This window comes from Hippocampus comes, unplaced genomic scaffold (assembly GCF_001891065.2).
Source record: "Hippocampus comes isolate QL1 unplaced genomic scaffold, H_comes_QL1_v1.1 scaffold699, whole genome shotgun sequence".
Taxonomy (NCBI): Eukaryota; Metazoa; Chordata; class Actinopteri; order Syngnathiformes; family Syngnathidae; genus Hippocampus; species Hippocampus comes.
The window spans coordinates 376,849-388,776 of record NW_017805822.1 but is presented as its reverse complement, the minus strand read 5'-3'; the positions used below and the strand labels follow the sequence as shown (position 1 = coordinate 388,776).

General features: G+C 52.7%; 1 protein-coding gene across 1 annotated transcript in view; it reads right to left on the bottom strand.

The window, feature by feature from the left end:
• Positions 1 to 11,928, bottom strand: part of LOC109525546 (formin-binding protein 1-like) — a 28,058-nt gene that overhangs the window by 9,727 nt on the left and 6,403 nt on the right. The window contains 9 exon segments of the mRNA XM_019886111.1: positions 166 to 360; positions 1,214 to 1,360; positions 1,933 to 2,061; positions 3,193 to 3,207; positions 4,614 to 4,718; positions 6,135 to 6,197; positions 8,349 to 8,496; positions 8,567 to 8,623; positions 10,795 to 10,880. Of these exon segments, the coding sequence (XP_019741670.1) occupies positions 166 to 360; positions 1,214 to 1,360; positions 1,933 to 2,061; positions 3,193 to 3,207; positions 4,614 to 4,718; positions 6,135 to 6,197; positions 8,349 to 8,496; positions 8,567 to 8,623; positions 10,795 to 10,880 (945 nt within the window).

Sequence of the window (11,928 nt, the reverse complement as noted above, 5' to 3'; positions counted from 1 at the left end):
GGGGGGATTATTGGTGGAGCCGCAGAGGCGGGAAACGCATTAGTGTGCGTGACAGCGGGACGGACGCTCCGCGTCGGTCGGGGAGGTGGGGGGGAAAATCAACGATCGACGGAGAAGCCGCGCCGCAGTTTGTCGGAGGAGCTGCTGCCGGCGCGGCCGTCTTACCTTGTTTTTGCCCTTGAGGAAGGGCCACAGTTTGGCTTTGCCTTTGCCGGCGGGCCTCTCGCGGGCCTCCCCGCGAGAGTTGTTCAAGCTGCATTCCGACACCGCCCTCTTCATGGCCTGCCCGTAGTCCTCGAACTCCACGTCTCCCGGCGGCTCGAAGCCCGACTTGTAGGACTCCACCACCTGGTTGGAGTCCTGGAAACAAACACACGCGCGCGCCACGGGTGATGTTCCTCTTCAAGCGCGTTGGCCGCATTTGCAGGACTACTTTGTTCCAACTTGATTTTGGAGCCTGTCGCGAGTCAAAATGAGGAATGAGCGATTTTGGCGGTCCCTGCAGAGGAGGGACATACTCACAGAGGAAGGAAAGTGCTCGTTGGCACCTCGAGGATGACATCTCATTTGGAGTGAAAAAAACAAAAACAAAAAAAAAACAAACAAGTAATAAAGTTGGATGAGAACATGAACTTTGTCTAAGATCCGGCCGGGTGGGGAAAAAACTGAAAGAAATAAAGAATCCCGCCGCAGAGCCCCAAATGACAAAGACTCCCATTCGGTCATCTGTCAAAGTGGATCTTAACGCGGCGCCGTCTGTTTCCTGCGATTCTCCGGCTCATCGGCGGGTCTGCCGATAAGCCGCCGCGCAGCCAGGGTCCCGCCGTCTGGCGCCTTTTACAGCCGGGGTGATAAGAGCCAGAGGAGAATAGGGGAGAAGCCGCAAAAGGTGCGGCCCGAACGACGGCTCCTCAGCCTTGGCGCCGAGAGGAAACGCGGCTTCAAGCGAATCCTGAGTTGCTGCAGGATTGAAGCTTTTTTTTCCAAGGGTGCCCCACTTCTGCGCCCTCCGAATCCACTGGCCTGGCCTTGAGAGCGCCTGACGCGTCGCTCGTTTACCGCGGCGGCCGTGACGCACGTGCGCGTCCGCGCCGGGATGGCGGCAAAAGCAAGTACGAAATCCCCCCACCCCTGCGATGCTTTTCTGTCACACCGCCGGCGTTGGATGAGACCCGCGCGGGAGGTTTGTTTGTTTTCCTGTGGGCTCGCTCACCGTCTTGGGCTGGATGGCCTCGGCCGCCTTGGTCATGCCGTCCAGACACTTTCCCACGATGGGGATCACCTGGCGGTCCACGTCGGCGAACGCCTTCATGCACGCTCCGATCCTTTCGATGCGCTTCTCCTCCATGTCTTGGAGTTTCTGCCCCAACAAAAAAACAAGGCCATCCATTGGCTCAAAAAATTTGGTTTCGATACTCGACAACTCTTCTCCACATTCCAAGACACAAATAAACCATTCATGGTTCAAAGAATGACACCATTGATCTTCAAAACATGGTCATGAATAAAGATCGTTCTGTTTGAGGGGGGGAAAAAAATATATCATTTTCTTCCACTTTGTGCTGATGGACGAAGACATCACATGAACACGGAAATTGGGAAGGGGGCAAGTATCCCCCACCGAAAAAAAGATTGTGAAATGCATGTGGAGACACGGCATGGAGCCGAAAGAGCCGTGATTGCTCCGTCCCAAAACGCATGCGCGGCTATTCTTGGGTCGTGCAGGATATTTGAATTACGGTGAAAAAAAAATCCTGCGCGTCCCCATCCCAAAAATGACCACGGCATCTCTGCAACTATTCTGTTGGAAAAAGGACGGTCAACGTTCTTAATGATCATCTTCATCATCGTCATCCTCATCGTCATCATCCTCACCCTCGTCCCGACAGAAAATGCGCTCCTGAACGGAGGCGCGCCCGTCGCGGCGGTTACCTGGAAGATGTTGGGGATGACGGTGTAATAGTGCTCATTCTGCTCCTGGTTGAACTTTTGCAGGTAGGACGAGTAATCGCTCTTGCTGTCGGCCGCCATCTGCTGCCTGGCCACAGCCTGCTGCCGCGCCTGAGAACGGGGAAGAAAAAAGAAAATAAAATACCGGCGTTGGCACAACAGTGGGGCAAGTGGCTCCTTAACACACATCAACACGCACAAACACCGCTGGAGCACGCAAACATTGATTGTTTTTTTTTTTTTTGTGTGCGCGTACATTCAAGCACATGCACGCCTCAGCGGGCTGGGATTTCGTTTTTTTTCATCCAAAATTCAATGAGAACGGACATCGATTCAACGCCTACTTTGGCAATGCGAGCCTGGCGCGGCTCAAGAAAGCAAACGTTCAACAACACTCAAATGCGTGTCCATACGCCACACACAACAAACGTGTGCTTGGGGGGGTGTGGTGGTGGTGGTGGTGATGGGGGGGATTTTGAGTCCATTTGGCTAATTTGAAATTCATGACGCTCAAGTGCAGCAGGAAGGAGCAAGCCTAATCTCGGCAGATGGAGAGGAGATCAGCGCACCGAGACAACGTGTGCGCTGCCTTTTGGGGGGGGGGGTAGTGTCTGTTTCCTTTTTTGTAACTCAGGCACCTGGGCCACACCAACTCAAAATCACTGTCGCCGATAACAAGCACAATCCAAAAAAGAGCCTTCCGCTTTGCCGGAAACCTTTTGCGACGGCGCAGCAGCGATACGGCGAAGCACTGCAGTCAGAAGATTCCTCCAAAACGCAGCCGGTGATTTTAGATCGATGAGTCGCAATGCATTTGTCGGGACAAAGAGCAGGAGGCGTATCGAGCGCGCCGCATTTCGAAGGGGGAACGTTTCTTTTGAAATTTGGCAGACACGCACGGATAAGCCATCGCAGCAGAGGAAGCCCGCCCCTTCCAATGCGTTCCAACCGAACACAAAAGAAAGGCGGAAGAAAGCAAAAGGCCGCACGTCAAAGTGCGAGGTCACGGGTGAGTGTGCAAAGTGCGTTTGCACGCCACCGCCGCGGGTCGCCACGGAGACCAAATCACATCCTGTCTCGGTTTCCTGACGGTGAGCGTGTCCTATCTGGCAGATCAACCCGACCCTTGAAAGAGAACTTTTGCGACACGTATAAAAAAACAAATAAAATAAACGACAACGTGAGGCAAGCCACGGACGTCCGGACACACACGGGGAGCCGCCTCGTGTCCACCGCACCTACCTTGAGGGAACTTCGCTTCAAGGTGAGGCATTTCCAAAAAAAGTCAGATACAAACACAACACACAAAAAAAAAAAAGGACGGTTAGGCCCGCTACAGCGATGTCGCCGCACAGCCGGTCGATCCTGTCGACACGCAAAGGGGGAGGCGGCCTCAACAATCGGGACACGGTGCCGGCGGGAAAGTCGGCATGACAGCGCACTTGGTTGTGTTGTGAAGCTTCTCCTTCCGCAAATTTGTCCCCGTTGCGCAAGATTTGGGCCGAGACTTTCCACTTGCTCCAACGGGATTTTTGCAAATGTTGCGCCGTTGTGGCGTCGCATACTTTGTTTTTTCCGATTTTGACGCAATTATTTTCAGGAATCTTTTGGGATTGTTGTGAAGCATTTTGACAGATGATTTGTGATTTATTTGGTGAGAAGTGTATTGCAATGGCGCAAATATTTGCTGATTCAGCGCAATCTTTTTTGCTCAATTTTTGCTGCACACAGTTTTCAAAATATCGTTGACATTTGCGGCATCCAATCGACGTTTTGTATGTCAGTGCGCATCTCACACTTTCCACAAGTCTTTTTGTTTTTTTTCTTTTTCATAAAGTGCAATACTGCGGCCTCGAAGTCAAAGCACATGACACAGTTTCCTTTTTTACACCTGCGCGGCAAGGCGAGAGTCCTTTTTGGGGCTAAGCTGGGATGTGAGTCCAAACCTCAAATTACAGGCCAGGGAACCACTTGAGGTTTGAGCGTGCGCACAGCATCAAAAAAGAAAAAGAAAAAAAAAGTGTACTGACAACATGAGACGTTCATAACGGGAACGGTCACGGGCAAAATAATACCGCAATGCCTTCCCTTGTGCTCCTGCGACACATCCAGTGCCAAAGTCAAGACCAAACAAACAAACAAAAAAAAAAAAACGTTGATCTACCGCACACTCAATGATGACGTGTTGTGATAGCAGCAGATTCCGCCACGTGCATCTGCAGATGTATGGATCTCGATCTCGCCAGCTATCTGTGGGCAGTTTTACAACCACTGATCGCTTGTATCGATGCGCTTCGTGGACTCGGCACACGGTGGACGGCCCTCGCGGCGACACATCGTCGGACGCGATGGTGACGGCGTGGCTGCGGCGGGCGCTCGTGAACGATGTGCGACGCGCGAGGCTTGTACAGCGCGCTTGCGTAAATGCCTCCGCTGTGGAGACGGGACAAGGGGGCTCTTGTTTCACCGAGCCCGCTCGCCGCGGGGCCGGTTATCCCGCAGAAGGGCCCTCTATCGCCCAGCCCGTATTTGCATCGTCACCGGGTCCCAACCGTGTCGACGCGTGATTCTGACACCCCCCGCGGCAGAGGGTCACTGTGACGACTGTTCGGATTCGATGTCAAAACGGGAAGTGGAACGGAGGGCGGCGGCCTCCAACGTACCTTTTCCACGTCGGCCTTTGTCACGTTGATGTCGGCGTCCATCTTGTCAAAGTACTGCTTGGCTTTGTCGGCCTCTTTGCAATCGCGCTCAAATTTCCTTTTACACTGAGGGGAAAAAAAAAAGGAACAGAGATAAGGAAGCCCAGATCATGTATCGCCGCAATTATGGATGCGACACCTCCACCGACGACGACGACGACAAACGACAGGAGGTTCCGCAAAAGGTGAGGAGGCAACTTTGTGAAGATTGAGCGCCTTTGAGAAGAAGGCAGAAGAAGATTGACAGAATCAAGTTGGAACGTGAAGGGCCTCAAATTTTAACTTGCAAAAAAGAATTTGAACAAATAAATGAAGACAAAGTCTGTGAACGGAGGAAGGCCGAAACGGGACAACGCGGTGGGTCGCTGACGTATCAGGAGGACAACGTGTTGATTGTTTTGTTTTGTTTTGTTTCAGCCAGAGAATAAAGCTGTCATCATTGGAGACCATGCGGCTTTGACCCAGTTTTATTCTTTTTTCTCAAAAATAATCCAGAATATGACGAGATTACAGTTGGTCCAGTCAACTTGATTGGGGCTCGACCAATCAAGCTCCTTTAAAATCGGCCAATAGATATCAATCTCTATTCGGCATCGCGATCCAAGACGCACAACGGCAGGATGAATACGAGACGGCGCCGAGGCCGCCCCTTCGGAATGAACGCGGGGGAGGCGGCCTCCGCTGCGCGCAAAGCTGTCATGGCGGGTTTTCACGTGATGACACGAGGACAAAGCTAACGCCATCCGCCCATCGTGTGCGTCCGAGCCCGCGTCCAACCCTCTCCGTCCCCCCCCCCCCCCGAGCAACAATGCGGGGTTTGTCGGGGGCCCGCGTGCACCGCAAACTCTGCCCATCAGCCTCACAAAGGGATCATTGAAGGTTGCGTTGGTTATGGGGGGATGGGGGGGGGGGCATGCGAGGAGGGCGCAGATAAGAGGCTTGGACTTCCCTGCAAACTCCTGCTCGCTAAAACAAATACAGCAGACGCACATCTGCTCCGTGTACTTTGTCATGCTCCAGCCTCGCTTCGCCGCGCTGCGCTGGCTGAATGACTGCGTGGTCAAATAGTCGGGCAGAGGAGCGCATTTCCAAATAAAAGGACCCCCCCCATTCCCTGAAAAAAAAAGAAATAGGGCACAACATTCTCTGTTTGTGGGTGCGCATGCGTGTCAATTAAATACGCGTCTATACCGCCGCTCGTGGGAAATTTCTCCATTGTGAGAGAAATAAATTAGGATGTCGAGGCGCTGAATCGACTTTCAACCCTATGAAGTGTCGGAGCATTGCAAGTAAGGCGTCCGCCTCATGAAGCGTCACGCTGGAAGCGCAACTTCCTCCAAGCACGAACCCTTTTCGCAACAATCTTTTTGCGGTCAGCCTTGGCTTTGGCCCTTTTTCTTTTTCGCACCACGACGCGGTTGTGCCTCACGGCTCGACGGCAGGAAACGGCGGCGGCCCGCAAAAGCGGTGGACATCACTCACCGACTCCAGCTGTTTCCACGAGCTCTCCATGTGCTGCTGCGCTTTGCGGCCATCGTGGAAGTGCTGTCGGAAGACACACGGCAAGATAAGCGTCATTGGCGCGGCTACGCGGACACGTGCGCCACTCATCTGCCAAACAGAACGGGGGCCGCTGTACTCGCGCGGCGAGTTACCGCGACAGTGGTCCCACTTCCCTTTTCCCAAGTTTCTAGGGAAGTGCTCGAACGTCGCGGAGGAAGTACTCCGACTCCCGGGAGTTCAGTCACGTGCACCAATCGGGTACAATGACTCTTTTTCGGCCGCGCGGCCTTGACATTTCTCTTCTCGCGGGCCCTCGTCCACAGATGCCGAGATGATAAAAGCAGCGCCGGCGCGGCTGACTTCATTCCTACGTCCCAGGCTTTCCCCCATGACCGCACTCGTGGAAAATATTTGCGCCATCCGGTCCGCACTCAACACGCCCGCGCCAAGCGAGACCCGGCGCCGTCATCGCAAACGCACTCCATTTCCCACAAGGCAAAGGAATTTTATTTCAGCGGACCCCGCGGCTCCTCCCGGGTGATCGGGCGGGAGCGGAGGCATGCCGGAACGCCTCTCGTTGGTGCCGCGGCGTCCAAAGAGAGACGCCGTGCCGCGCTCGCACGCGCACACAATGCGCGTGGCAGGGAAAAGGGCGACGGCGAGCCGAACCGCGTCCAAACAGTCGAAATCATGGGCTTTGTCCGAGGGCGAGGAGGCTACGGTGTTGCGTTCGGAGGAGACGCGGGCCGTTTCCCGCTTTCGAGGTACACCACGGATGTTGACACAAGTCCCCGGTCGCCTCCCCCCCCCCCTCCCTCCACGTCTGCATGCACACTGACGTTGGAACAAGACCGGAGTCGTTCATCAGCATGACGCGCTTCACAGGAATGCGGCTCCGCGCGCAGCCACACGCGATACCGGCTAATCGCTGGCAAGAGCCACAAATCACAGAAGAACTCAAGGAGATAAGGCCCACAAGAGCAAGGAATTTGCGCAGACTAGGGGGGGGGCGAAGAGCCGCTGACGAAAGGCCAGCCGAGTCCGAGACCTGCCGACCGCACGACCTCCGCTATTACCGGCCGTCTTTCAAGGGTCGGGCTGGTGACTTGCGTTGACATTTCTGCGGTCCTGTTTGTCTTGAAGATGCGCATCTCTGTGCTTTTTGTGGGGCATTTTGGTGAGCTGTAACATAACGGGACGATTTTCGAGCCTCTATCGGCGCAGTCTAGCAAAGACTATTTCAAGGAAGTCGCGGGGTCGAACGGACCCAAATCAGAAGAGGATCCAGTCGTGTCAAAGTGGGTTTTTGTGCATTTGTCAAGGGGTCATTTTGACCCGCGACATGACAGGAGATGAAGATGTTTGTTTCAGCGCTGGCCTTTTTTGGGGTCCGTTTATGACATGGAACTCAACGGATCAATTTGACCCACAACCGGAGGGTTAAATGAAGCAAAGGAAAGCGGTGAAAAGAGTTGTGGGAAAATCCCCACGAGTGCTACTCTGCAGTCTGCAGGCTCCAAAATGTGGACAGAGAACGTTCCGGATCAAATGCGGTCCAAAGAGCAGGAAAAGGACTCGAATGGGGGAGGGGGCCGCACAAAAGCTCGCATAAGCCGACCAACACCCCCGCTATGGAACAACCGAGGGACACCAACGATGTCAAGCAAAAAGCCATCGCGAGTTGTGACTCTGAGCGACATGTCGACGGTAAACCTCCACTCGAAAAAGGCTCAGTGTTGCTGTGAAAGAGAGCCTCTGCTTTGGCTTTTGTTTCCGCTCCAGTTCCCTCAGCTGCGGGCTTCCGTGATAGCAGATTTTTTTTTTTTTTTCTCCACAATTTTCCAGCTGGTCAGATTTTGCTCCTTAATAAGCGCGGACGTGTTCGAAGTGACTCGAGAGCCGCAAGGCGGATCCGCTTTGCTCCCATACGCCTTCAAAGTCGGCGAAGGCTTTGCGAGGAGCTGACGTTCCGCACTTGCGGGCGAGCCTCGGGGTGAAGCTATATTTACTCTGGCGTGACCTCAGCGCAGGCTGAGCGAAGCGTGCTCACTCGCCAAATTGGGGTGGGGGGGGGGGGGGGGGGGAGGGGGGCGAATAGAGGAAGCAAAAACAGCCACCTGGTATTTAGTCTGTTTTCTGGAGGAAAACCACCGGGCGGCGACAGCAAGGTGCACGCGGGGTCTTTTAACTCACCGTCTTCCTCTCCGTCTTGAGATCCTGCAGGTAGCGCGAAAGCTCAGCGATGATCTGCGACGTCAGGTTCTCGGCGATCACCTCGTGTTGCCCGGCGTAATCGTTGAGTTCGTTGAGCGTCGTCAGGAAGGCCCGGCAGAACGTGTACCTAAACAAAGGCCGCACCGTTGACATTTGGGTCAAGAGAGGGAGCGTGCGTGAAGGTCTGCGATGCTTACTTGCTCTCCTCCTCTTCCCGCGAGTTCTTCTTCGGTTGGTACTTCTTTGATAAATTCCTGTGAGAACCAAAGAGTCATTTCATCCATTGATGCCGGGCGGGCGTGCCAATAAGGCGGAGGATTCGCTTCGCTGATTTGGTTTTGGTTCCATCACATACCTTTTCTTGGTTTGTTGTTGTTTTGTTTTTTTTTAAGGGGGGGCAGGCGGTCTGCATTCTACCAGAATACGGTTGAATGATGTCGGAATATTGCCACACACGAGCTCTGTCATTTTATGGGAACGCAAAAGTTGTGACTTTTGTGTTCATAAAGTTAGCCGTATTTCGACCTGATTGAAATGATTCTACCATCCCCCTGCAAAAAAAAAAATCACCAGCCTACCAAATTAAAATCTTTTTTTTTTTAACCAAAATAGTCAATTTATCAGCATTGAATATCCATTTTACAAGCGTAAAAAAGGTCATTTTACCAGAAGTCCAACATTTACAAGAATAATTCATGAAAACAGAGGCCTGTGCTCACTCACAACCCGATTGGGGGTGGGGGGGTTGCTCCACGTGTCTGCACTCTATCCTGCTTAATCTGCCCTTCTCCCTGAAGCCTCCACGTGTCTGCCCTCTATCCTGCTTAATCTGCCCTTCTCCCTGAAGCCTCTCTTGCACTGTTGCTAGGCAGATGTGACCGTCCCGAGCTCCGCTGGCCCTTTCTTGTCCTCGGCTAATTCTAGCGGCCCGGTGGCCGTTAAGTCATTCAGGGGCAGGTGTCACGTGTCCAGATTGCTCCGGTCCACTCACCTATTTCACGCATTTAGGAAAACGTGTCGGGGGGCGGCGGGTTGGAGCTCGTAGTCTTTCTTGTCACCCATGACATACTGGAATTGGTGGGGGAGGGGGCACAAATGTATCGCCTGGACGGCAGCATTGTGCATGTTTACACCAACGCGACTGGAAGAGGATTAGGTGCGGCTTAGCGGCGCACCGTGTGCACTGGCTAAGGGAGGGTACCGACGTAAAAGCTCTTACTATTGTTTTGGATTCAACTTAGCAGCTAATCGTCCGTATCTGCAAATGTATTGTTGGAGAGCTATCTTGGTGGAAGAATGCCGCTGCTTAAAAAAGAAAAAAAAGTCAAGAGTTTTGCCAGAATCAAGTCCATGATCTCAAACTGATTTCATTCGCCCCCATGAGGATATACCCGCAAAGCTATTTATTGGCTGCCCCTTTAAAAAAACTGGGGATAAGGGGGGAGTTAAAGCCACATTGCCGGTCCTCTTTAAAGATGACTAATGTGTGTGTGGCGGGGGGGTCGGTTAAATCCCCCACGATTTCGGGCTCCTCATATACTCATCGCGGGCTGGGGACCAAAAGGGGGTGGAGTGTGGGACACTTGCGCTTGGAGGCAGGCAAATCTGGGTCAGACCTAGGGGGCGGATATAAGGCCGATACCGAGCTGTCGCCATGGCAATGCACAAGCGCCGCCCTCGCAAGCCACACACACACACACACACACACACACGCACGCACGCACGCACGCACACACCCACACACACTTTCTCCCGCTTGAAGCAGAAGTCAACAACAGACAACAGGAGTGCATGTGATTTCCTCTTCTCAAGTCAGCATTTTCCCTTTTGAGGGAGATGGAATTTTTTGGTTTGTTTCTTTCTTTCAACAGGTGTCGTCATGTCTGTGGACCGCTTTTAATCCAAGTCAGTTATTCAAAAAGTCACTGCGACGGGTACGACAAAATCACCACTGGCAAATGTCCCCCCAATAACCAAAGAACGGGCTCCACCGTTGAAATCATTTTTGCAAAAACACAAATACATCAGGATTTTTTTTTCTTTTGAATTTAATGCTGGTAACACTGCAACTCCGCTTACCCCAATGAGTAATTTTATCAGAATAAAAATGACAATTTATTCCCAGAATAAAGCCGCTATTTTCAGAACCTAAAATTCTATTTTTACCAAAATAGTTATTTGGTAAATATATATAATCATCACTTCCTTTCCAAGAACCCCAACAACAAAGTCCTCCATTTCGGAAAGAATGTAGCTGTCGTTGAACCAGAACACAGCGGTACATGTATGCGAAGAAAGAAGTTGGCCGTTTTACGGGACTCAAATTGTACGATAGTGCAAGCGATCGACCATTGAAAAGTCCCAAATTTGCCCCCATCCCGTGTATGTCTGTGGCCTTGAAACTCACTCACGTTCAGGTACTCACCTAATTTGTTTGGCATAGTTGATTTCGATCTCGGACCTCTCCTTGACAAATTTGGCGTACCTCTCCAGAAACTCGATCCGGCCGTATCAGAGGGTGCTTTGAGAAACTACCGCCAAAGGTGGCAAACATTACAAATGTCTCGGTCGGACCCCGGGCCCGCGACAGACAAATGGCGCTCCGGGCAAATCGGGAGACTGCGGAGGATCCTCGTTTGCGCCGCGTCCGGAGACAAGGCAAGGCGACACGCTGGGCGAACGAATTTATTACTTTTTGCCATTTCTCACCACGTCTCATAAATCTGCCCAACCAACGATCAACCGGCAGTGGGTTTGCACGAGGAGAACATGGCGTACTAATACTGTAGTCTTTGGAGCTAAAGGACGTGCCAAGCTAACGTTATCGTCACGACCGACCAATGAACATTTGGCACCAAAGACATTTTTCAGCAAATCGGAGACGATGGTGAATAAAATCCTAACGTTGCGGCATTCGGAGCCCATTGGAGCAACGGGCTAGGCTGACATTAGCAAGTGTGCTCATTTCCAGCCATGAATGAAAGATACGCTGAACCGGCCAGCGATCGCCGGTGGTTTTCCTCTTGCACCGCGGGAAACTGCGCAGCCAAGTGGAGACCGTTTGATGATACTCCGCATTCTCTACTTGGCTGCGCAGTTTCCCACGGTACTCGCGCAGAACCTCCGCTAATACGACGTAGAGTGCAGCGCTTAAAACGTGCCTTGGACCAGGCAAAATCCGCCGGCGTACTCACAGCACCGCCGCAATATTTTGGCAGCGAGAAACATGCTCGATTGGCGTCACTCTGGCAGCTCCCCATCCTGTCATCTGCCATGTCTGGAGTGTTCACTCAAAACATTCATGACCCCAGCCTGCAAGGCGGCGTAACTGGCTGACGCGTCCCCACAGGAAAATGTGTTTGTGACACAGGAAGTCACTGCGGTGGGGGGTACAACGAACGAGCGCTTGCACGCATCTTCCGTCGTCACCAAACCACCAAAGTTGCCTTAAAGTGGCAGCACCTCAATTGCAGAATGTGTTAAAGCTCGTACCGTTTGGGGGAGGGGAGGGGGGGGGGGGGGGGGTTTGACTAAAACGTCCCCAAAAATAATTTGCTTT